Source organism: Ailuropoda melanoleuca, chromosome 19 (genome assembly GCF_002007445.2).
Source record: "Ailuropoda melanoleuca isolate Jingjing chromosome 19, ASM200744v2, whole genome shotgun sequence".
NCBI lineage: Eukaryota > Metazoa > Chordata > Mammalia > Carnivora > Ursidae > Ailuropoda > Ailuropoda melanoleuca.
The window spans coordinates 5159845-5184586 of record NC_048236.1 but is presented as its reverse complement, the minus strand read 5'-3'; the positions used below and the strand labels follow the sequence as shown (position 1 = coordinate 5184586).

At 44.0% G+C, this 24742-nt stretch overlaps 2 protein-coding genes across 3 annotated transcripts in view; one reads left to right on the top strand and one right to left on the bottom strand.

Annotated features, from left to right (window-relative positions):
• Positions 1 to 1525: 1525 nt before the first annotated feature.
• ANKRD66 (ankyrin repeat domain 66) lies at positions 1526 to 6449 on the bottom strand. The gene is made up of 3 exons (XM_002919013.4): positions 6287 to 6449; positions 4075 to 4303; positions 1526 to 2584 (listed from the first exon to the last, which is right to left on the bottom strand). The coding sequence occupies exons 1-3, from the start codon at positions 6447 to 6449 to the stop codon at positions 2383 to 2385; spliced, it is 594 nt and encodes a 197-aa protein (XP_002919059.3). The 3' UTR covers positions 1526 to 2382.
• A 15942-nt stretch (positions 6450 to 22391) lies between these two features.
• The window catches only part of PLA2G7 (phospholipase A2 group VII), a 41680-nt gene continuing 39329 nt past the window's right edge, over positions 22392 to 24742 (top strand). Inside the window, exon 1 of one of the 2 annotated variants that reach the window (XM_002919004.4) lies at positions 22392 to 22673. The gene's annotated coding sequence lies outside the window, so the exon portion shown is untranslated. The remainder of the gene's footprint in view (positions 22674 to 24742) is intronic. The other variant, XM_019799428.2, reaches the window with a different exon arrangement.

Sequence of the window (24742 nt, the reverse complement as noted above, 5' to 3'; positions counted from 1 at the left end):
AGTCTTATATATCCCCCAAATGTGCTCACCCTTCTCCATTTGGACACCTCCAAGGCAGCCAGGTTTATCGTGGGAGTCCTGGCTGTTAAAATACCCACCGTGTCCTGCACCTGCCTCTGTTAATTCCCCCACAAGGAGCTTACCAAGGCTGAGGGAGCAGGCCTGGGGGGCCGGCTCAGCCCCAAGGTTCCCCAGTTCCTCCACCCCACCCCCAGCCCATGAGCTCTGGTCATCAATGTTCCCCTGAAATGGGTGCCTAACCACGCCAGGCAAGACTGCCACCGTCCTCATCTAATCTCTGGGCAAGATTCCCTGCTGTTTTTCAGCCCAGCACATGGCAGCTGGTGCTCATGGGGATATGTTCTTCCAGATAAAGACCCTCTGTAGGCAGCTCAGGGCCCAGAGGCAATGATGAGGGAGGAAGTGGGAGCGGAGACCCCTCTGCTCCTGAGGAGGGCCAGGCCAAGAGGGGAAGTGCAGAAGCCAATCCCACCCCCTCCTCCCCACCCCCAGCCCAGCTCAGTCACATGCCCTGTCTGTGCCTTTCTGAGGATGTGGCCAGTGTTGAGGGTGGAGCTGAAATTGTGGAGAGGGGACTCTTTGATGTGGCTGAGTGCTCTGAGATGGAGGGGGCTTAGTGAGCAGAAGGAGGGCCCAGGGAGGGAGGAGTCATCAGAGGGGAGGGGAGGACCCCTAAGAAGACTAGGTCTCAGGATGAGGGGGAAACTACAGGCCTTTCTCTTTCCCAGCTTGGGGCCGCTCAGTGTTGCAGCCTGGGCCTTTTTCCACTCCAGCCCCACCCCCTCTCCACCTGCAACCCTCTGCGTGGGCTGTGGCTAGCAGTAGGGGGAAGTGTGAGCTCTGGGAAAGCATGGACTCTGCAGAGACGTCATGGGCGGTGTAGGGCAGGGCAGCGTCGGAGACCCTCCTGTACCCAGAGCTTAGGCTCAGAGGCCAGAACCAGCTGGCTCCCCGGAGAAGAATCTGAGTGGTCCAGCTTGAGCCAGGTGTCTCCTAAGGTTCATACCCCAGTGGAGGAGCTAAAGGAGCGTGGCAAGCAGGAACAACCCCTGGGAATTGCTGAGCAGAGAGAAAGGGGATTGAGGCTCGAGCTGGATATAAACACTAGAAAAGATATCTTCTGCACGTGTACCACTTTCGTATCAGAGTTTCAACCATCGATTCATTGCAGAGAATTCGAACCAGGCATGGCCTGTATTAACACAAGCATTGATTGCGTAATGTGTAATGATGTGAGGCGCCCAAAGACATTGATTTAGGTAGAAAAACTACGAATCCTAGCATGTGGAGTAGCCAGTTGGAGTGCATCAGGCCAGCTGCCTGGTGGAAGCTCTAAACAGTTTCTGGTTTCTACTGCAGGGCTGTCTGGTGGGGCAAAAAAAAAAAAAAAAAAAAAAAAAAGCAAGCCACCCATGTGATTTTAAACATTCTAGCAGCCACGTATTTTAAAAAGTGGAGAGAAAGAGCTAAAATATATGTTAATGATGTATTTTATTTAACCCAATACCCAAAATATGATCATTTCAACCCGTAATCAATAATATTGTTAATGAGCTGTTTTACATTTTTTTTGTTCCAAATATTCAAAATCTGATACGTATTTCACATGTAGAGCACATCTCAAGGTGGATGCGACATTTTCACTGGAAATACCTGATCTGTATTTAGATTTCCTAACACGCACATCCAACAAGTAGGGCCGAAATCACATGTTCTAATTTTTATGCTACCTCTCATTCGTTACGTGGGGTAAAACTAATTCTCGTCCGTGTTCCCAGGATTGCTCACCGAGTTGGTCTATTGCCCAGATTGTTCTTCCTACGGAGAAGTGATCCTTGGTTAAAACAACCAGGCTGGGATTGTTCACCTCTGCCCCATGAAGGAGAACCACAGCTGGAACCTGCGAGCTACATTTGTTCATCTCTTTGCTTGGTTTATGTGACAACAAATCACTTTTGTCACAGATTAACTATAGTGAGTAGGTAGGAGATTTCTGAGATTTTATTGTTACTTTCTCTTTTCATTGAAGCAATCAAGTCCTTAGGGAGAGCTTTCTTTGCCCTTGAAATTCTATAATGGCACATACAGGGTCAGGGGATGCTGACCAGGCAAATGACTGGTGACGCTCGGCCCTTTTCTGGCAATCTTGGTGGACAGGGCGTATCAGCAGGGAGGCAGCAGCTCTGCAGAGAACAAGGCTTCAGACCGAATGGCAGGTCCAGAGCTACTGGTGGAAGGCCTGGGTAACGGTCATAAGTAAAATCACATAATGACAGTGCAGGTCTCACACTCCTAGTCTGGTCCAGGGACAGTCCCCCGCAGCAGACATGCGTGCCAGAGGCACTGATGATGCTGTCCTTCTCACTCTCTTCTCTCCTTAGGATGGCCGGGCCTGCTGGGGCCTCCAGTTGTCTTATTCGTTTTCTTATTAGTGTTTCGATTTGAGGAAGGAAGAGACAGCTCCAGCTCCCTTTTCTTGGCATCCCAGTCTTCGTCCTGCTGGTCCAGAGGCAGCCCCTTCTGCCTGGCGGTGCGCCGGTGGTCCCGGCATTCGGGCTCAGCCCTGGAGAGGGGGACACGGCAGCCCTCAGCACCCAGCTGGCTGGGAGAGCCTGTCCCGGCTGCAGCCTGGGCCCCTCTTTCTGCCCGCTGCACACAGCCTGGTCACGTCAGCGGTCCAGGAGAGAAGGAAGGAGGCCAAGTTCAAGTATCTCGAAGTGCACCCTTTAGGGATGCCTCAGACACTAAAGAAATGACTACGGGATGGAGAAACATGGCAAGCCCCTGAGCGGGAAGTTCATGGAGTCACCGACGGGCTTTAGACCATGTAGTATCCCTCCTCTGCCCTGTTCCTTTGACCTTTGCCACTTTCTAGCCTGTCTCAGTGCCAGTATCTCCTCTCTCAGGGAACTTAATGTCCAGCACTGTCTCTGATGCATCTTTAAATCCTTTTTAGCATCTAGTTCAAAGCCATGCGCATGGCAGGGCTCAAAAATATTTGTTGACTAACACATTTACTAGAAAATTGTTGAATACTGTCTAGGCTTCTTCTGAAATTCTCTTATACCCTTTCTCTTCATCATCCTAGCCCGGGAGCCCACCTGCTTGCAACAGGAGGTGTTAAGAAATTCCTCAGTGATCCTTATCCCTCCACTGTCCCTGCACATCCTCACACGTACACACAGCCTATGCACATTTCCGACTTGATGCTTTCACTCCAAATCAAGAATCTTTCTCCCTCCTTCATTAGTCAGATCTTAGCCATCTTTCAAGGTCCAGATTAATTTCCCCTTAATCAGGATTCCTTCTCCCTGAACCCTCTTAACTGTCAAAAGGGAAGTTCCTCATGGAAGATGACGATAACTAGAAATGACTTGCACGTGATGTGGCTGACCATTGTTGTTTTTGTCTGCTCAGCTCTGCCTGTCCACTTTGCCTGGAAATGGCACCCCCACTCTCTGGAGAAGCACTCCTCCTCCCTTCAGTCATGCCGGGATCAGGTATCACACTCATCCACCCACTAGTCACTGGGGAGGGGCTGAGATTTTTGCAGAGAGAGTCAGCAGAAGATAGCCAAGGGCAGGATCCCGAGGAATTTCAGCATTTTAAAGGCATGCAAGAATAGGAGCTCAAGAAAATCATGAGAAGAAATGATCAGATAGGTAAAAGGAGAAATAGGAGAGAATAGCGCCAAAGAATCTGAAGGGGCTCCACGAATCTTGTACCATGACCCATTTTCAAAGTTGGTTATCTCTTATCCGAGATAATTTTTGTATAATCTAAAACAATAATTATAAGTTATACATTGTTAAAATTATTATAAATATGCATCATAATAATTATAATTTTGGTATAATACAAAAACAGTAGATTTCACATAATCTAAAACAAACTAGTCATTTCAGGGAAAAGAAATAAAAACAACTCAAACAACAGTTGGCTGAATTTGCTTGTTTCATTTTCATGGACCTCAGACCACTGAGTCGGCAAAGACCTTGACCCCAGGCTCCTGTTCCTCCGCCATTTCTCTAATTGGAAATAAATGAAGCTTACTTCTCCAGGAACGCCACACAGGCTGTCTGCCCGTAGATCTGTGCGATTCTCTTCGGCGTGTCTCCAAAGAAGTCGGGGGCGTCGATGGCGGCATGCAACGCATGGAGAATTTTCAGCACGTTCACGTGGCCTGACTCGGCTGCAAAATGAGCTGGGGTCCAGCCCACGTCAGTTACCAGGCAGGGCCTGGCTCCATATTGAAGAAGGAGCTGCATCACCTCCATGTGCCCTTAGATGTAACAGGAAGAAACGGGAGGAGGTTAAGATTAAAATGTCTCTGCCCGACTGAGGCCAGAGAAAGCCTAGATAGTATAAAAGAAGGGATGACATTTGCTTCGAAGCCCTTCCAGTTTCCTAGCATCATTCCCTCCTCCCTTCTTCCTCTCTTACCGGGAACTCAGTACTCCACCTTTAACCCATGAACTTTGCTTCCACCAGAGTCCTGGGCTCTGCAACTATTCCCTCTACTCCCTACAGGACACTCCCTTCTCCTGTCCATTCCTGCAGGTCCTTCCTAGGAATCTTGCTTTCCCTCCCAAGTCACCCTACGCATGCCTATGCGGGCACTGATGAGTCTCGCTCCACTTTCTGCCTCTGGATGGTGATTTAAAGGCAAGTATTCTGCAACAACATGGATGGACCTTGAGGGCATTATGCTAAGTGAAGTAAGTCAGATAGAGAAAGAGAAATATCATATGATCTCACTTATACGTGGAATCTAAAAACAAAAAGACACCAAGATCATAGGTAGAGTTAACAAACCGGGGGTTGCCAGAGGCGCGGGGAGGAGGGGGTTGGGTTTGGAGATATGGGTAAAGGGGGTCAAACGGTACAAACATCAGTCATAAAATAAATAAGTCCTGGGGATGTAATGTACAGCATTATACTCTAGTTAATACAGAATTGTATTCTATAGTAGAGTGACTATGGTGAATAATACTATTTTGCATATTTGATAGTTGCTAAGAGAATAGATCTTAAAAGTTATCACAAAAAGCTTTTTTGTTAAAAAAAAAAAAAGCAAACCCAACAACTTTTTTGTAACTATATGCGGTGATAGATTTTAACTTCATTTACTGTGGTGGTCGTTTCATAATATCTACAAAAATTCAATCATTATGTTGTATACCTGAAACTGATATTATGTTGTATATCAATTAAACCTCAATAAAAAATACTTTAAGTCCCACTTACTTTACAGCTAGCACAGATTAAAAGTGCAGGCTTTTAGGTCCAACAGATGTGGGCTCATACCTGCCAGTAAGTAACAATTGCTAACTGTGGGATCCCAGGTAAGAAACAAAGGTCTGAGGCTCAGTTTCCTCATTTATAAGCTTAGGAAATTCTCTACAGTTCTTTATTCTCAGTTTCCTCATTTGTAAGTGAAAAATGTTGTTCCTTACCTCACAGAGTTCTTTTGAAGTGCACATGAGATGACAGACATAATGCATATAGCACGATGCCCAGCATACAGCAAATGTTCACGAAAAGGTGTTTTAGTACAGCTACCATCACTTTGCACTCAAATTTTTGCAAAATTCCCCCAACGATTTCTCTGCAGCCCATCTTGCTTCCTGCCAATCCACTCTCGATACAGAAACCAAAACAGCTTTTTAAAAAGCAAAGTTGATCAAAAACTAATGATGTATGGTGACTAACATAATAAGTAAAAAATAAAATAAAGTAAAACAAAAAAATAAAATAAAAAGCAAAGTCAACTATGACACTCCTTTACTTAACGTTCTTCAATGGTGTTCTAGGGCTGAAGGCCTTGACAAGACCAATGGCTGAGATTTTGCCTCTGCTATCCTCCAATTCTGTAACTGAGCCATGTGAGGCATGGGGGATACAGCACTGAACAAGACTGAGTCCCTGTCCTGCTTTTCCTATTGGAGGTCAAGAGCACAGAGCATTAATATTAATTGAGAGCAAACTGTGCTAGGCACAGTACACCCATTATCTTACCGAATCCTCACCACAAGACTCCAAGGTAATCACCGTTTCCATTATGTAGGTGAATACATTAAGGCCTAGAAACCTTACATAACTTGCTTAAGGTGCTACAATCAGTAAGTGGTGGTGCTAGGGTTGACATGGTCCATTTGGCTCTGAAGAAATATTTCTTTCCACTACCGCACACAGACTACCGACTGGTAACCTCATCAGTGGTGGGCTCAGAGGGCTGGATTCTACCCAGGCATTGTCCATTCACCTTTGATTGCAGCCCAGTGAAGTGGGGTTCGGTCATTCCAGTCCACATCCTTGTAGTTTGGGTCACAGAGACCCTTTTTCAAAATCTTTCTCACTAAATTGTAGTCCCCTGCAGCCACGGCTTGGTGGAGCTTTGTCATGTCTGACATTTTGGTCAATTCCATGACAAAAAAAAAAAAAAAAAAAAAAAAAAAAAAAAAAACCTGTAAGGAAAACATAGCGCTTAGGAAATTCTCTACAGTTCTTTATTCTCAGTAAGCGATTCCATAGGACTCTTTATCATTTACTTTCTTTCTTACCTCACAAGTTTGCATGTGTGTGTTCTGCTGAGGGTGTATTTGGATTTCATACACTGTGCTTAGCACATGCAGTCCTCTCCCTAAGAACTATCAATGGCTCCCCTCTCCCTACAGGAATATAGGATGAACTCAAAGGTTGGCATTTTCTATTTGGCCTCAAGCCACTTTTCAGTGCTATCCCCTACTCCTATTCCAAAGTGCTAGTAGTGTGATTCTCAATCAGTTGTGTAATTCTATGCCTTACCTTTCTCATCTATAGCATGGGTATAATTTGCCAAAGTTGTTGTGAGGATACAAGGACAATCTATGTGAAAACTTTACTGACTGGACACAAAGCAGGTACTCCAGAGAAATTTAATACTATTGGTACACCAGCTCTGAAGGACAAGATGTAAACATGCAAATAAAATGCTTACAAGTTTTTTACCACATTAAGACATAAATCCACAATTCTCAAACTATAGTCTATAGGTATTTAGGAATCCCGACTCTTTCAGGGGATCCATGAAGTCAAAACTATTTTCATTATAATATTAAAATGTCATTGGCTTTGTTCACTGTGCTGACATTTGCCCTGATGGTTCAAAAGCAACAACGTAGAAAGCAGCTGGTACCTTCGCACAAAGCAAGGCAGTGGCAGTGACATCGAACTAGACTAGCAGTCATGGTATCCTTCACCAGCACACACACAGAGTCCAAAAAAAGAAAGAAAGAAAGAAGGAAAGAAGGAAAGAAGGAAAGAAAGAAAGAAAGAAAGAAAGAAAGAAAGAAAGAAAAGAAAGAAAGAAAGAAAGAAAGGAGAAAAAGAAGCTAGTTTCAATAAAGAAACTAAAGTAGTAAGAGTTATTTATTTTTATAAATGCTGACCCTTGACTACATGACTTAATAAAAATGATTTTAAAATATTATGTTACAAAACGTGTCAACATTTGGAAAGTCTGGGTAACTCCATGAACAAATGACAAGTGTACAATATTACAAAATCATGCCTGGGTAAAGATAGGACATTCAAGATAGGACAATGGATTTTAGTGAGACAAAGCGTGAAAAGTACAGAGATTATTTCAGATTCCAACTTACTTGAAAAGCATTATCACCTGTCCAGTTTTGGCGTAGTATCAAAGAAAAATATTCACAGTTATCTGAAAGGGTTATAAAATACTCCTCCCTTTTCCAATTTTATATACGAATGGAACCAGATTTTCTTTCTATATTTCAACCAAAACAGCAAACTGAATGCAGAAGATCCAAGAACCAGCTGCCCTCTATTAAGCCACATATTAAAGAGATTTGACTACATAAATAAATAAATAAAGATGCTGTTCTTCTCATTTCTTTTGCTTTAGAAAATGTAATTATTTTTCATAAAAATATCATTCATGTTATTGCATATTAGGCCTATTATGATTTTTATAAATTATTTAATAAACATTTAAATTTTTTTCTCAGTTTTAATTTCTAATAAGGTAATTATTGATAGCTTTAATCCATATAAACAGAAGCTTTCTGGAGTTCTCAGTCATTTTTAAGAGTGTAAAGGAGCCCTGAGACCAATAAGTTTGAGAATTACTGATACAAGCAAATAAGGGCCTGAGACAGAAGAAAAGAATAAGGAGAGAGTCACTGGAGGTGGGACCAGCAGGAATGTCCCTTTGATCCCAACGTTTAAGTTGAGAACTCAAGAAGAGTTTGGAGTCAGCCAGACACACTGTGGTCCCGCAGCATCATCACCTAGGAATTTATTAGAAACGTGAATTATTGAGTCTCATATCAGACCTACTGATGTACATTGAAATATGAGGACAGCCCTAAAGTGGGAAAGAAGTATATAACACAATTAACAAGCAATCTCCCAAGTGTTATGATGGCAGTGATTTTCTGGGGTTAGAGGAAAAGGACCATTCCCCTGGACTAAAAAGTAAAAGGCACTTTTTTCTGAAAGTGACCCAAGCTGAGTCCCAAAGGGATGAGTAAGAGTCATCTTGGGCATTGGCAGTGGTGGAAAATCCAACTAGGCATAGCGTGTCTATGGGGGAAGGCACACTTTGCAAAGGGCAAGTGGCTCCAACTTTAATTTAGAGACCAAGGATCTACAAATGTTTCCTGTAAAGGGCTGGATATAAAAAATTTTAGCATCTGTAGGCCAAGAGGCAAAAATCAAGACTATTATGTAACATTACATAACTATTATGTAACAAGAGAAAAACTCCTGCCAGGGGTGGGCCATCCTGGGCGAGGACCGGGTGGTGGTGGTGGGTGAGCACGCTTTGTGCCCAGAAGCCCTCAGCTGGAGGCGTGCTCAGGGGGAAAAGCAACCAGCTCGAGGGGAAGGGGGAGGGGTCTGGCTGGTAGGATGGTTACTTTCCTTCTACCCTAGTGATGCCCAGATCCCAGCATGCCCTCTCCTTTCCAAGAACCAAACCATTTCAAGTTGAAAGCTGGTGGAAGGCAAGTTGACAATTGAACTAACTCTACTGCTCAGTGCCAAGAAATTGCCGATAGCAGAGTTCCCAAAGTGTAGGTGGTGACCAGCAGGGCCCTGTGCAGAGGCTAGGCACAGCTGTGGACTCAGGAGACAAGTGCTAGGAACAGACTAGGAACAGACTAGGAACAGACTAGGAACAGCCAACAGCAGTTGGCTTTCCAAAGCTCACAGGCCCTCACTGAGGGCCACCATCATAGGCGGTGACTACAGGCCTAAAAAAAAAAATGCAGTGGGCCACACTTGGCCTGGAGACCATAGTTTATCAACCTCTGGTCCATATAAAGTACCTGGGCTGTTGTTAAAATGCAGATTCTGGGGGCGCCTGGGTGGCTCAGTCATTAACCGTCTGCCTTCGGCTCAGGGTGTGATCCTGGCATTATGGGATCGAGCCCCGCGTCAGGCTGCTTCGCTGTGGGCCTGCTTCTTCCTCTCCCACTCCCCTGCTTGTGTTCCCTCTCTCGCTGGCTGTCTCTATCTCTGTCAAATAAATAAATAAAATCTTAAAAAAAAAATGAAAAGCTCATATGGAAATAAATGCAAGAGATTCAGAATAGTAGGCAAAACAATCCTGCAAATGAGGGAAGTAGGAGGACTCAAACTTCCTGATTTCTAAACTTACTTCAAAGCTACAAAAACCAGTGTGATATGAATGAAGTACACCGTGTGACATAAAGTGTGGCATAAAGATAGAGAGAAATGGGATAGAATTGAGAGTCCAGAAATAAATGCTTACATTTATGGTCAATTGGTTTTCAATAAAGGTGCCAGGAAAATTCAATGAGGAATAAATAATCTTTCTAAATGGTACTGACACAATTAGATATTCACATGCGCAAGAATGAAGTCAATCCTTTCCCTCACGCCATATGCAAACTTACCGTAAAATGGATTACAGACCTAAGGGGTGCCTGGGTGGCTTAGTTGTTTGAGCGTCTGACTCTTGGTTTCAGCTCAAGTGTTGATCTCAGGGTCCTGGGATTGAGCCCTGTGTTGGGCTCTACCCTCAGTGAAGAGTCTGCTTGTCTCTCTTCCTCTGCTCTTATTTCTCTCTTGTGCTCACTTTCTATCCCTCTGTCTCAAATAAATAAAGAAAGAAAATTTAAAAAATCGGATTCCATTTTAAAAAATGGATTACAGACCTAAACATAAGACCTTAAACTAAAATTCTTAGAAGAAAACATGGGAGTGAATCTTCACCACATTGAGTTAGGCAGTGCTCCATACATATGACGACAAAAGCATAAGCCACAAAAGAAAAAATAAATAAATAAGCTGGATTTCACCAAAATTAAAAACTTTTTTTTCTGTAAACTATACCTTTGAAAAAGTATAAAAGCAACTATAGGATGGGAGAAAATATTTGCAAATTATACATCTGATAAGAGACTTGTATCCAGAATTTATACAGAACTCTTACAATTCAACAATAAAACAATAGTTCAATTAAAAATGGTCAAGGAATATAAACAGAAGTTTCTCCAAAATAATTTGCTCATGAAAATACACCCCAAATAATAAGCACATGAAAAGATGCTCGACCTCATTAGGCATGAAGGAAATGCAAATCAAAACCGCCCTGAACTGACACACCACTCACACCCTCTAGGATAACTGTAATCAAACAGACAGACAATACGAGTGTCAGTGAGGGTGCAGAGAAGTTGAAACCCGCATACACGTGGTCGGTACATAAAACGGCACAGCCGCTTTGGTAAGCCTCCAAAAAGTTAAACATAGAGTTATCATATGACCTGTAACTCCACACCTAGGTATATACCTAAAAGAAAGGAAAAATATATGTCTACACAAAAACGTGTATACAAATGTTTACAAGCAGCATGATTCATAATAGCCAAAAAGTGGAAACGATCTAAATGGCCATTAGCGGATGCATGCATGAATAAAGTGTGGGCGCTCCTACACGTAACATTATTTGACACTAAAAAAGGAATAAAGTACTGACACGTGCTACGACATCGACGAACCTTGAAAACACGCTAAATGAAAGAAGCCAAGCATAAGAGACCACATATTGTATGATTCCACTTATGAGAAACGTCCAGAATAGGCAAATCCATAGAGACTGAGAGTAGATTATTGGTGGCCTGGAACTGGGATGAGGTGGGGGTAGGAAGTGACTACCAGTGAGTATAAGATTTCTTCAGAGGGTGATGAGATGTTCTAAAATTAGACAGTGGAGGGGCACCTGGGTAGCGCAGTCATTAAGCGTCTGCCTTCGGCTCAGGGCGTGATCCCGGCGTTATGGGATCGAGCCCCACATCAGGCTCTTCCGCTGGGAACCTGCTTCTTCCTCTCCCACTCCCCCTGCTTGTGTTCCCTCTCTCACTGGCTGTCTCTCTCTGTCAAATAAATAAATAAAATCTTTAAAATAAAAAAAATTTAAAAAAATAAATAAATAAAATTAGACAGTGGAGAGTGATGCTTTCATTACCTTGAATATATTAAAAGCCACTGAATTATGTATTATAAATAAATGCATTTTATCATATGTGGATTATATCACAATAAAGCTGTTCAAAAAATAAATAATACTATTAATTAGAGGCTTTCTTTAAAAAAATTATTTGCGGAAAACACCCAATTCACTAGCCTACAACTGACTTCTGAAATTTAGCAAATTTTCCTTCACATAAATCTTTGTCAATTTGATTAAGTACACCTGAATGTCCATCTTTCTGCTGCAGGTGTCTCAATGTAAAAAAACAGTCAGTAGATATAAGTTCTAATAAATATGAATGATCTATAATAACCGTAGTAAACATCTGAAGGCAGGAGTAATATAAAAATACTTACTATCTTGTTTGAAATCTGAGGCACTCAGCACTGGCAGGCGTCTTAGAGCTTTGTTGTGTTCACACCATGGAAACTGGCCCCTCCTTCCTCATGAAAGCTTGCCAGTCAATGGCAGCTTCAGGAGGCAGTGCCCGCTGGTGGAGTGGGGACTGCCTCTCTGCCTCCCACAAGCTGGCCAGCCTTCCAGTCTGCTTCTCTGGTCCTTGACAGCTCCTCTTCAAAGAACATTTGATCAAAATGCATGAAAATACTCAGCCATCAAAAAGAACGATTTCACAACATTTGCAGCAACATGGACCGGACTGGAGGAGATAATGCTAAGCAAAATAAGTCAAGCAGAGAAAGACAATTATCATATGGTTTCACTCATTTATGGAACATAAGAAGTAGGAAGATCGGTAGGAGAAGGAAGGGAAGAATGAAGGGGGGTAAACAGAAGGGGGAATGAACCATGAGAGACTATGGACTCTGAGAAACAAACTGAGGGCTTCAGAGGGGAGGGGGTGGGGGAATGGGATAGACTGGTGATGGGTAGTAAGGAGGGCACGTATTGCATGGTGCACTGGGTGTTAATCGCAAGTAATGAATCATGGAACTTCACATCAAAAACTAGGGATGTACTGTATGGTGACTAACATAACATAATAAAAATTATTATTAAAAATAAATAAATAAATACATAAGTAAATAAATAAAAGTTTTAATTAAGTGCAAAAAAACCCCAAAAAACCCAAAATGCATGAAAATTGAAAAAAAAAAAAAGATTGCCAGCCCACAGGGCACTGTGAAAGAGATACCCTGCTTGGTAATCACAACGGGCTGGTGGAGACAACGGGCCCCTCACTTTCAGCTGTGAGATCTTGGGCAAAGCCCTTAACTTTGCTGAAACTCTTATTCCCCACCAATAAAATAAAGTTTTAACTCTTTTCTCATAAGCCAGTGAAAGGTGAGTAGGTGAAATAGTTTATAAAGCACGTGGAACAGGGTAGAGGAAGAAAGGGAGGGAGGGAGAAACTCTTCAGGTCATTCCTCCTTGCCTCCTCTTTTTGATTCCTTACAAGGGCATCTGCTATCTTTATCATGATGCTGGTCTAAAAGGCCTTCTTCCTGCCTCCCTCTTGCTTCTCTCCCTCCCTCCCTCCCTCCTTTCCTTCCTTTTCTCCTTCTCCTCCTCCTCCTCCTCCTCTCTCTCTCTCTCTCCCTCTCCCTCTCTTCTCTCTCTCTTTCTTTTTTCTTCCCCTTTCCCTTTCTCTGGTACCTTTCTTCCCACATGTATTTATTGAATGCCTTATATCTGCCAGACACTGCTGGGCCTGTGGAGAACAAGGCACTCGTGCTCCTTTCTTCTTTGAGAAGAATAGAGTCCAAAGTAAAACACAGAATATTGAAAAGCATTTACCACGCAAACCCAGTACCCCATTAGCAGATCCTACTTCTTGTAGTGTACAAAGAATTAATATTTTTGTAAGATCAGGATTTATCTTGGTCTTATTTTTATAAGGCTTTGTGTGCTATTTGGGTTAAAATTTTAATTTTTTTAATATTGTGACTGAATGAATAACTTCCATCTGGCGTTAATATAAAAAATCTTTCGCCCATTTTGTGCTAGGTCACAGAGACCACCGGGCAATATCTGTGGCCCAGCCATTGGTCTTTTGTCACACTGGCTCAAACACTGGGACTAACGTTTCTGACTGAGGTGACTTCCATGGAGTATTTTGTCCATAGAAACCATTTTTAGATCAGGAAGAGACTCTAGAAATCATGATTCAAAAATTCACTTTAGAAATGAGAATGTTGAGACCCGTTGACATCATGTTATTTAATTAAAGTCACCCTGCTACTGCGTTTTAATGCATCTCTTACCATCTTCCCCACCCTAAGTAAGCTCAGAATACATCATGGATGCACGATGACCCCAAGTTCAAGGGAGGGCTGGGCCGCTCTGCCACTCCTTTGCATATTTCCTGCTTACTGTTGGCTCCTGTTCGGGACACTGTGATCTGATTTCCTTCTACCGCCCTCTAATTCTAAAGAAGATGGTAGTAACAAACCCATATAGACTTTGTCCTCAAACCAGTACTTGTGAAGAAGGCGATACAGTGAGGTGGTGGGAGAGCTGACCTGGCACCTGGGAGGGACAGGAAGGAATGAGATATTTGTTGAATGTCTTTGTGCCTCAGGCATTATTCTACGGATATTACTCATCCATCTTACACTCAAGTTTGAAATATAGTTTGCACAAGAGGAAACTGAGGCTCAGAGGGCTTAAGCATACTCAGGCCAGATCTGTCTACTTCCAGTTGAGAGTTGAAGGTGAGAGCTGGCCCAGCATCTGACAGTGTTGCTACTGGAGCCAGATGTCAGGGAGGTTCCAGGGTTCCCATATTTAAGGCTGTGAAGGTGAGTGTCAGGCTCCATTTGTGGCTTCCAAATCATTTGTTCCTGTCTACGTCCATCCTGGAGCTTTCACGGAGCATCCCAGTCAGGGAGGAGATCTTTGGTACCTGTTGGCCCTTCCACCTAGCATCTCTTGTCCAGACATTTCATCTTTTCTACCATTTCCTGTGGACCCATTGCCTTGAGGAAATCTCTTTGGGTGATAAATTCACAACCAATTTTCCCTGAGCATCTGAGCACATGTGAAAAAGACCATATTTCTCTTTAAGGAGGTATTGATCTATTTGAGGAAAGAAAGCATTATAGAAATAAAACATAATTGAGACTCTATTGGATGCCCTAAGAAAAGCACTAAAACACTTCAAAACTTAGCATTTGGGAACCCTTAAAGGATGCCGGAAATCCTCTATTGTCCCATCAGATACTCTCCACTGTTTTCCATCTTGAGAGGCTGACCTGAATGGGCAGTATCCATGGTCTCCAGTGTCTTCTGGCTTCCAGCTGGGCCTGGCCAATTTCCAGGAGGAGACTGGAGCGTGGATGAGAAAGTGATATAGTCTGTTGGCTTCCTTCCTGCCTGGTTGCCATGGTTTGCTGCCAAGGTCACAGCTCCTGTCAGGTGGCCTTCTGTGTATCGTTACCCTTACCAGGTCCTAGTCATCGCCTCTTCCTCTTGCTCCTTCCGGCAGATGGGTGATAGATAAGGGCTCCCCAGTGTTGTTTGCCCAGAGGCACTGCACTGTGCCTTGCGGGGTTCCCCACTCCTACTCTCACCTTGGTAAATAGTCCCTGTAACAAACACTCATCAAGTCATCCAGGTTGAGGATGCCACATACTTCATGCCAGGATCTGGACCAATCAGATAGAAGTTCTACAAGCAAAGGGGATGCCCCAACACAATGGCTGCGTGTAAAGTGGGTTGAACGTGGAAGACCTTATCTGGACCTTATTTCTCCCTATGTGCCACAGGAAACATTGATAGTGTCTGAGCGGGGAAGTCAAATAATTACAAGTCCGTCATGTTTAGACAAGTAATTTTGCCACAAGAAGGTGTAATATATGCACAGAAAGACTTAGAAGAAATAAAAGTCATACACTGTGATTCAGGAAATCCGTTTCCAGGGATGTATCACAAAGAAATAATTAAAAAATAGGCACCAGGATTTAAATGAAAAGATCATCACTGAAGTGCTATTTCAAAAATTAAAAACGGTGAATAACCCACATTTCTAGTAAGTAACTCAAATTTCAATATGGGAAAACATTATAGAGTCTCTTAAACTGATACATCCGATGTGTATCTATTGGCTTGGTGAAATATTAGGATTACTTTGCTAAATTAAAATAGGATCTTACAAAATGTCCGATAATTTGGTATATGTGTGTGCTTGTTTACGTGGAGAAATGGTTAATAGGATATACAACAAATTGGTATTAAAAGCCATTTTTCCGGGGCGCCTGGGTGGCTCTAGTAGGTTACGCATCAGCCTTCAGCTTAGGTCATGATCTCAGGATCCTGGGATCGAGGCCCGCATCGGGCTCCCTGCTCAGTGGGGAGTTGGCTTCTCTCTCTCACTCTCCCTCTGTGCTCACTCTCTCTCTCTCAAATAAATAAAATCTAATAAAAAATTTTTTTCCTATAATGAGCATGTATGACTTGTGTAAACAAATGAAACATTTTGTAATTGACGAGGGTAGAGCTTTTGAGGACCTCGATTAGTGTAGTGATGGCAGGAATGGGAAGGAGGACATTGCTGACACCCTGACACCATGGCTATAGGCTCAGATAACTCGGCCACTGGATAAAAAAGCCGGGCGAGCTTGCATCACAGTGCCACTAAGACAAGCCTGGGAGTCTTGGACGTAGCACAATGCTTCCTACATCTTGACTGAGGTTAGTAGGGGTGTCATCATTGACTTGGGCAAGAAAAAATGTCCTGGAGACCAGCTTGGCAAGCCAGATCGAGTCCAGTTACTGAACACATACAAACAAGTCACTGGTGACTTCCACAGTTTCAGGGTTTTTAAGTAAACGGAGTCTACAAAGGGTATGGAGACACTGCCAAAGAAGAGGGAAGGCTTAGCCTGGCATTGGATAATGAGTTCTGGAACTGGCTAAAATATTGAATAAAAGATTCCTTATCTTCTCTCCATTTTAAAACTTTAGAGACATGACCATCTGGGACCTGTCATCCTCGAGAAATGAGTGCTTCACCCTCTGAAGTCTTGTGCTTCCAACTTCAACCATGACATTGTACCTTTCCACTTCTGTCACTCTGCCTCAGGATAGGTCCTTCCAACCCACTCAAGTCACCAGTATTTTTCAGTTCCTCCCGGTTATTCATGTTCTGTATGTATGTGTGTATTTATATACATGAATACATGTATACATTCATATATACATGAATTCTCTTTCCCATATACATATATAAGTATATATGTGTATGTTTATATATATATATATATATTCTCTTTCCCATATACATATATATGTGCATGTTTATATATATATCCATCCCTAGAAATGGATTTCCTGAATCATATATATGCATATATGTATGTATATATATTTCAAATGTTCACTCTGCTTGCCAAATACTGTTCTAAGCAACTTACGTGCATTAGCCCTTTCAGTTCTTACTGCAACCCTGTGATACAAATTCTATTATTATTTCTATTGTACAGATAAGGAAACTGAGGGGTTAAAAGGCTACGTAACCTGCCATAGGCCTTTAGAGCTAGGAAAGGTAGAGCTGGATTCAAGCCCAGGTCTGTCTGACTCAGCCCTTTTAATTACTGCACGATGTCTGGAAAATTGTCAGGAAGATATGTACCAGATGTTCAGTCATTACTCAATCAGGTTGGGGTTGGAGGACCCCCGAATTTCTATGTTTGTTATTTTGTTTTGTTTAGATTTCTAACAACAGGAATGTATTATTGCATCTTAACCAGGAAAAAAATCTTCTTTCAAATTATCATCAATTCCCTTATTTCCTTTGCCTTTGGCCAAACTGCTCTCCAATTTTCTAAGACCAGATAAGCCCTCCTCTCTGGCCTTGTTCCTGGAATAGCAAACATCACCAGGGAAAGCACATGACCAGACCTATTGACTCCATGACTAAGGAGTGAATTCCAGCCTCCACAGAGCTCAGAAAGCTTCAGACACCATCAGGCAGAGCCCATGACCATCCCGCAGATTGTCACTCTCCTCACTCTCTCTCTCACCCAAGCTACAGCTGTCTCTCTTTCCCTTTATTCCTCATCAAATATCTGAAAGTGGTCTACACTCTCTGTCCTTGTATCTCCATTTCTACTCCTTACTGACTCTCCCCCTTCACCCCTCTATTATGATGCAATTAGTTTTAGCAGTCAACACACCTTCCCATTGCGATTGCTAAACCTCATGGCCCTTCCTTCCATCTTCATTCATTCTATCTAATCAACAGTGTTGGTGATACTTAACCTTTAAAAACCTCTCGCTTCTCTCTCCATTCTCTATGCTCACTTTGACTAACCTTTCTCAATTTCATTCACTAGCTCCTCTTTCTCCTCCAGTCCCTGATTGTCGTGTTCTTTAGAATTCTGTCTTCTGCCTTTGCTTCCTCTGCAAACCCTTGATGGCTAATCCCATGCGTTCTCAACAGTTTCACTTCCAAATAAATGACTTCTGCCCAGAGACTGAGACTGGGCTTCAGACCTGCGTAACCAATGGCCCAGGAGATGGCTCCACCCGGACACGATAGCTCCCTGCAGGGGAAGAAAGACTCATTTAGTAGTGTTTGCTGATTTCTGTGGCATGAAGCCCTCCCTCTGGCTGATTTCAAGCTATCAGTGTGAAGTCCCTGAATACAGAGCTGGAAGGAAATGTGCACAGACAGCCGCTGAGCAGGAGTGAGTCACCTCCACCCACCACTTGTACGGCTGGAGTCCAAGGGCAAAGGCTCTCATACATTTTTTTGACATGTGGTAGAAAATACATTCTATGTCAGTTACCTAAGTATGTATACAATGAAAACAAAGTTTCTGTGAAACAACACTTAACCTTATCACATATGAAATACTTTAAAATCTGTCATGTTCCATTTCGTTAAAAAATATTTGTCTTGGGGCACCTGGGTGCCTCAGTCAGTTAAGCATCTGACTGTTGATCTCAGCTCAGGTCTTGATCTCAGGGTTGTGAGTTCAAGCCCGTGGAGCCTACTTTACAATAAAAAAAATTTTTGTCTCAACTCACCAAGTACATTTAATAGGCCATTAATGGTTCATGACTCCCAATTTAAAAACATCGGCCTCAGGTCTTTCAAACTCAATGTACACAGAATTGCGTTTATTATCTCACTTTTACAAACTGTTCCTTTTCCTAATTTTCCTTTCTCAGTTAATGGCTCCATCACATACCAGGTTCCCCCAGCTAGAGATCTCAGGGCCATTTTGGACTCATCCCTCTGCTGTCTCCTTCACCCCTTGCTGATCTCTTAAGTAGATCTTCCTATCTCAGTTCCCACTGTCACTGTTCTAGTTTATACCATCACCTTTCACCCCATAGCCTCCTAATTCCTCCCGCTGTTTTCAGTTTCTCCAATCTCAATGCATCTTTTTTTACTACAAAATTGTCTTCCAGAAACCAGTACTGCTATTGTTCTGCTTCTAAGTGCTGGTGGTTCCCCATTGCCCCAAGATGTTTTTCATTCATTTAGAGAACATTCGGGGTGGGGGGCAACTACTGTCTGCTAGGCTCCACATTGGATGCAGGGGAATAAAAATGACATAGACCCCATCCTTAAGGAGCTCACAGTCTAAACCCCATTGCATTACTCAGAAGACTGTTAGTAGGGCCAGCTTACCTTGTCATCCTTCCCTTCTGTGCCTTCCTAGTTATACACCTGAGGCTTGCTGATTGCTGAATGTCAAGTTCCCAAGGAACATCATTCACTTTTAGGCCCCTGTGCCTTTGCTTATGTAGTTCCATATTCTGATCCAGCATTCCACATGCTCTTTTCTCTTTCTTCCAGATACCTCCTACTCATTCACAAAAGCCTCTGTCTTGGTGGAACTTTGTTTTTCACAAATTCTTTTCTTAAAAAGTTTTAAATGCTTAATCAATGTAATCATGCACATACTTTAAATTGTTAAATTATAGTTAAATTGCTCTGAAGTAACAAAACAGAAAAGCCAGGCCCTCCCACCTCAGCCCACCCCAACCCCAGTCCACCTCCCCAAAGATAATCACTCTTAACAGTGTTTCCTACTGGATTTCTGGTGATCACCATGTGTTTCCAAAATAATGCGCTATACTATTATTTCTTGGTGTATCATCTTAGGCACTGTCTCTCTAATTTCTAATAGGAAAGTGAGCACTAAGCTCACAAGCTCACTGGCTCTATCTTTTCTCTTCCCTGAGCCTCCTGATAGAATTACATCTGCATACTCAGGCCCTCTCCTGCTCTCTCCTCTGCAGAATTACTCTGCATGCAGACCTTTACTTCTGTCCTACCAACTGTAGACAGTATCTCTTGGCTCTCAGCTTTCTAAAAAGAGACCCCTAGAAACCCCACTTTCTGTCCACCTGCTCCCCACTTCTTCCTCCTTCTACCTACCTACCTACCTTTACTTTTACATTTAAAAAATTAATCATATTTCCATTCTCTTGTATAATCATAGTTAATTCTACTTTGGCTTGTTTATAAGGTGATTCTAAAAGTTGAAAACCACTGAGCAATGTTCCCACTCTGAGATGATGTGAATGTTGTTCCCTACAGTCTAGTGGAGTGCTCTGTTCATACTCTCTTTTCTGGGCCATTCGGAGAAGTATATTCTTGAATTTCTGGTTTAAATGTAGTCTCTGTGTTTAGATACCACCCACTTGTTCGAAATCAATCTATTGTAAGCTGTGTCACACTAGTAATATGCCTTTTCTGGACATTTCCTCCCTCGGAGCTCCTACTTTTAATTTTTTTTAATTTTAAATTTAATTAACTTAAATGTTTTAATTTTTTCCTTTGCATTCATCACCATCTAAGAGCCTCAGGGGTTTCCAAGTTCCCAATCACACTTTCAATTTTATTGAATCCCATTTTCTCCAGTTTATTATTTTCATCAAGATGGGTTGGCTTGCAGGCTAGGCCTAGCTGTCGTCCTGGAATTCCCTTGCTCTGCTCATCTGTGTTAGAGCCTCTTCTCCTTGGATCCTGTACAGCGAGGACAGTGTTGACTTCCACGCTTTCCAAGGACAATTCATAATTCACTTGTCTAAATTTTCCCACTCCTGTGTCTACCTAATGGGGCAGCACTCTGTGTTGTGATTTCCTTAGCCTGCAGGCACAGCCTGAAACAGTAACTGACATACAGCTGGATCTGAATAAATACTATTTGAAAATACTCTTAAGTACATTATTACTATTCAATCCAATATCTTCACTGAGTGGAGAGTCATCAGTTTTGCTTATATTAAAGAAGTATATGAATAGGGCTATGTTGATGGGAAACAGGAGTGAGAAATAAGAAACAGCTCAACAAAGAATCAACTTATGAAAACAAGTACATAATTTTTTCCTTCAAATATTAAAACAAAACCCATATCAGATCCACTTTTTAATCTGTATGTCTGTGAAAACTTGCCATTCTTTTGGAATGTGAGGCCCTTTTCTTTACTAATTTCACTGGACTGGGGTTGCCAGATAAAATAAAGGATGCCTAATTAAATTTGAGTTTCAGATAAGCAATGAAGGATTTTTTAGTATAAGTATGTCCCAAATATTTCATGGAATATACTTACACATGCTTATATATAAGGCTTTTTAGCTTTTTGTTGTTTATCTGAAATTCAATTTTAACTGGGCATCCTGTATTTTTATTTGCTAAATCTGGCAACACTACGCTGGGTATTTTCTCAGGGCACTAACCTGCTAAATGACAACCACTGCCATCCCATCAAACAATCTGATCTGATTTTGATGGGGAAACATAGAACTGGCATAGAAAGAAACAAATAAAATACATCATATGAGCCTTCCAGACCTACTTTCAAGGCCCACCACCTTTATAGGTGTGATGCTGGGTCTCCAGCTTCTCCATCTGGTCTTAAGTTCAAAAGGAGGAGGCCCTTAGAGATCTCTTAGGTCCTTAGAGATTTCTTAAGTTGGGCAAAATGTACCGTTTTCTATTAATATTCTGGGGCAATTTGTTTCACAGGAGGTTAACGCAGGAAGTACAGGAAAATGTCATTCAGCTGATACAGTTTTATTCAAATTTTCATCTATTGTTAGGCTTAAATAAGTCACTGCTTCTTTAAAGGCACTGATATTAGAGAACAGCCAGAATGTTTCCCAGGTGCCCGCCCTGTCCTAGTATTTCAGTCTCTGATAGCTCCATTTTACAGATGAAGAAACAGAGAAACAGAAGGAATTGGAAAACAAACAAAAAACTGGCCCAAAGTCATGCCACTGTGAGAAATGAGCTGCAATCCATGCCTCGTTACCACAGAGTCTGCAGAATAAAAATAAAATAAATTTCACCTACAATTCCCTCACCTCACCAAACCCCCAAAATCACCATTTAAAAGATACAGAACTTTCATAAGGCCGCGCATGAATTTCCAACTATTTTCCCGGAGTTTCTGAATGAAGCTTTAAATGAATCCGTTTTCATTAGAAAGTGGATCAAAGAGAAAGCATTGGAAAACGAAGGAGGGAATTGCAGTTAAACGCCAAATAACTGGATTAAACTGAGTTATGAGATTGCCCCTTCTTCCAGCATTTCCCGTCGGCTATGCCCTTCCGATTGCCCTGCCCAGCCCCACGCAGAAATGAAAGTGACACCGCGGCCGGCCTTCCAGGCCCGGGCACAGCGCGCGTATTTCCGAGTCGGGGTCTGACGCACAGGGCACGGGAGTGAGGAATGGGCACGTATTTCAGATCACACGTGGAAGCAGAGTCACTCGGAAGTTAGTAGGACAGAGCGGGCTGGCTCGACGCCCAGGGAAGCCAGGAGCAGACCTGATCGGGATGGAGTGTGAGAAGAGAAATCGGGAGGCACAGCCCCCGCCCCAGACGCGTGTGGGTCCACCCCGGGGCGTGTTAAGTGAACGCGGGATGGTGCGGGGTGCGGGACCCCGGGCCCTGGGGAGGGTGCTGAGTGCGCCTGAGCGCGCTGGCGTCCCAAGTACCTCCGCCTGTGGGAGGCCGGTGGCCGCACGCTCCTCCCCGTCCCTCCTCCCGCCGCGCCGGGGCCGACAGAGGGCAGAGCCGACGCGCAGCCCACCCGCCCGCAGTGCGCCCGCGGTGACTGCGGCTGCCAGAGGCCCGCATCATTGGCGGCGAGGAGCAGTTCGGGTTCGGCGCGCTCCGGACCGGGGGCCCTGGTTCCGGCGAGCAGCTCACCGCAGCACCCGGGTGAGGAGGGAGCGCGGGGCGAGGCGGGGGGGCCGCGGAGGTGCGGGGGGCCGCGGAGGTGCGGGGGGCCGCGGAGGTGCGGGGGGCGCTGGGCTCGGGCTGGACCGGCGCGGCGCGGGAAGAGGGCGATCCCGGAGCGGCCACGGCCGCGGGCGTGGGGGTTTGTGTGGGGGCAGGAACCGCAGCATCTCCTGCCGGGGGGCCGACTCGCTGTCCCTGCCCCCTCGCGACAGCGCTGGGATCTTTGCGGGGAGGGCGACGGAATTCGAACCCAGCGCTTTTCAAATCTTCTCCTAAGGAGGCAACCCTAACCTAAGAGCTCGGTACCGAGAGGGAATCAGGCCAGGGGAACAAGGAACACGGGGAGATGTCTTATCTCTAGATCTCTGCTGGGACAAAACCAACAAAGGGGCACCTCTCTTTGTGGAGCATTGCATTTTCCGGAGCCCAGTTCAGAGTCGCTGATGTACGACCGGAACTACAAAAACAAAGCATTACCTCTGTTCTGCCCACTTGCTCCTGCACATCCCAGAGCTCCCCGACCCCCCGCGGCTCAGATAAGATCCTGCCTGCTCCACCCTGAGTCCAGGGGAAGCTTGCTTATAAAGTCAAACAAAGTCAGACGGGAGAGAGCATTGTCTTCTCCCATCACACGTAGGAGCTTCTAGTAGAAGTTTCTAGCTTCTTAAATGAAAAGGTCAGGCTTGCGTCCAGGCCTGTGGTTCTTGTGGTTGCTGCAGAGGGGACTTGGAGGAGGGAGAGGTGTGCGGGGCTCATAACGTGGAGTTTGGCCTTTTTTTTGAAGGACACAGGAGCTCAGCTTTAGGAGAGATTTGTGTGAGCAAATCAGTCTTGCGCAAATTACCTTTGACCCAAGTGCGAATCCTGAGCTGGGAGACGGGTATGTTAAGTCGGAGCTGGAAAGTGTATCCCTTAAAGTGTTGACAGTCCCAAAGGCTCAGGACCAAATCTTGGGCTCCCATGCAACTCAGGGACCAGGGCATCAAGTATGGGCCACCACAAGGCATGGGTGAGCTGCTGGCATCCCAGCGGATTTCCTCACTGAAGGAATTCTGGTGGTCCCCTAGAAGCCGGTGAGAGAACCCACCTCTTTGGCATTTTCCAGCCTGCACTCATCGCACGTAGGCCTTGAGGGTTCCTTCCCTTCCCCCAGAACTTCCTGCAGGAATTGATGCCCTGAACTGCGTGGTGATGCTCTTTGTAAACTGGGCCCTTTGTATGCAAGGCCGACACACGGACACCTGGGGGGATGTTAATCTGGTTCAGCCACTCCTGTTACAGTTGGGAAATCCCTTCTGAGGTGTGATGAGGGCAAGGCTTTCCTGAAAACAGACCCCTCCCTGGGCAGCTGGTTCCTCATTTCCTCTAGGTTGGGTGTCTGTGCCCTTTGAACTTCAGTCCTGAGGAATATGCATTCCATACCCAGTGAGGTTTCCGGGCTAATACGATTTACCAGCCTTGAGACTCTCATCATAGAGCAGTAAGGAAAGTGCTAACTAGGTCCCAAAGCAGGAGTGGGACCCCTTGGGAATGTCAGCAGGAATTTAGGAATCTGCATTCCTTTCAGTGACACCCTAGAAAGTGGGTATTTCCTGGAAAGAAAGGTGATCCTCAGGTTATTTATACCGTGGTTCATCTTAAGCCTGATCTGATAATTGGCTAGACTGACCTCTTGAGACTTTGACAAATTTCCATGGAAGTGAAGAATTGAAGAGAAAGTATTGAGAGAACACCTGAAGGGGAACAGCGAGTTGTAAAATCGCATTGTCCCAGAATTCTGAGGGCTCTCTGTGTTTTGAAGGCATGAGCAGCAGATTCTTACTGCCTCTTTCTGTGAAACCGGGCACCTGTGATGTGCCTTCACTGTCACTTTGCTCCATTTTACAGGTGTGACTCATAACCCACTAATAGAAACAGTCTAATATATGTAGGCTTGTAGTTAAAACAACAACAACTTTGGGGCACCTGGGTGGCACAGCGGTTAGGCGTCTGCCTTCGGCTCAGGGCGTGATCCCGGCGTTCTGGGATCGAGCCCCACATCAGGCTCC

Bases quoted from the DNA above. Each gene is read 5' to 3' on its own strand.
- ANKRD66 (XM_002919013.4), bottom strand. From the start codon at position 6,449: ATGGAATTGACCAAAATGTCAGACATGACAAAGCTCCACCAAGCCGTG. The intron at 4,304-6,286 runs GTGAATGGACAA...GTTACATCTAAG, and splicing joins TCACTGGGCTGCAATCAAAG to GGCACATGGAGGTGATGCAG. The intron at 2,585-4,074 runs GTAAGCTTCATT...CCCCCTCTCCAG, and splicing joins TGTGTGGCGTTCCTGGAGAA to GGCTGAGCCCGAATGCCGGG.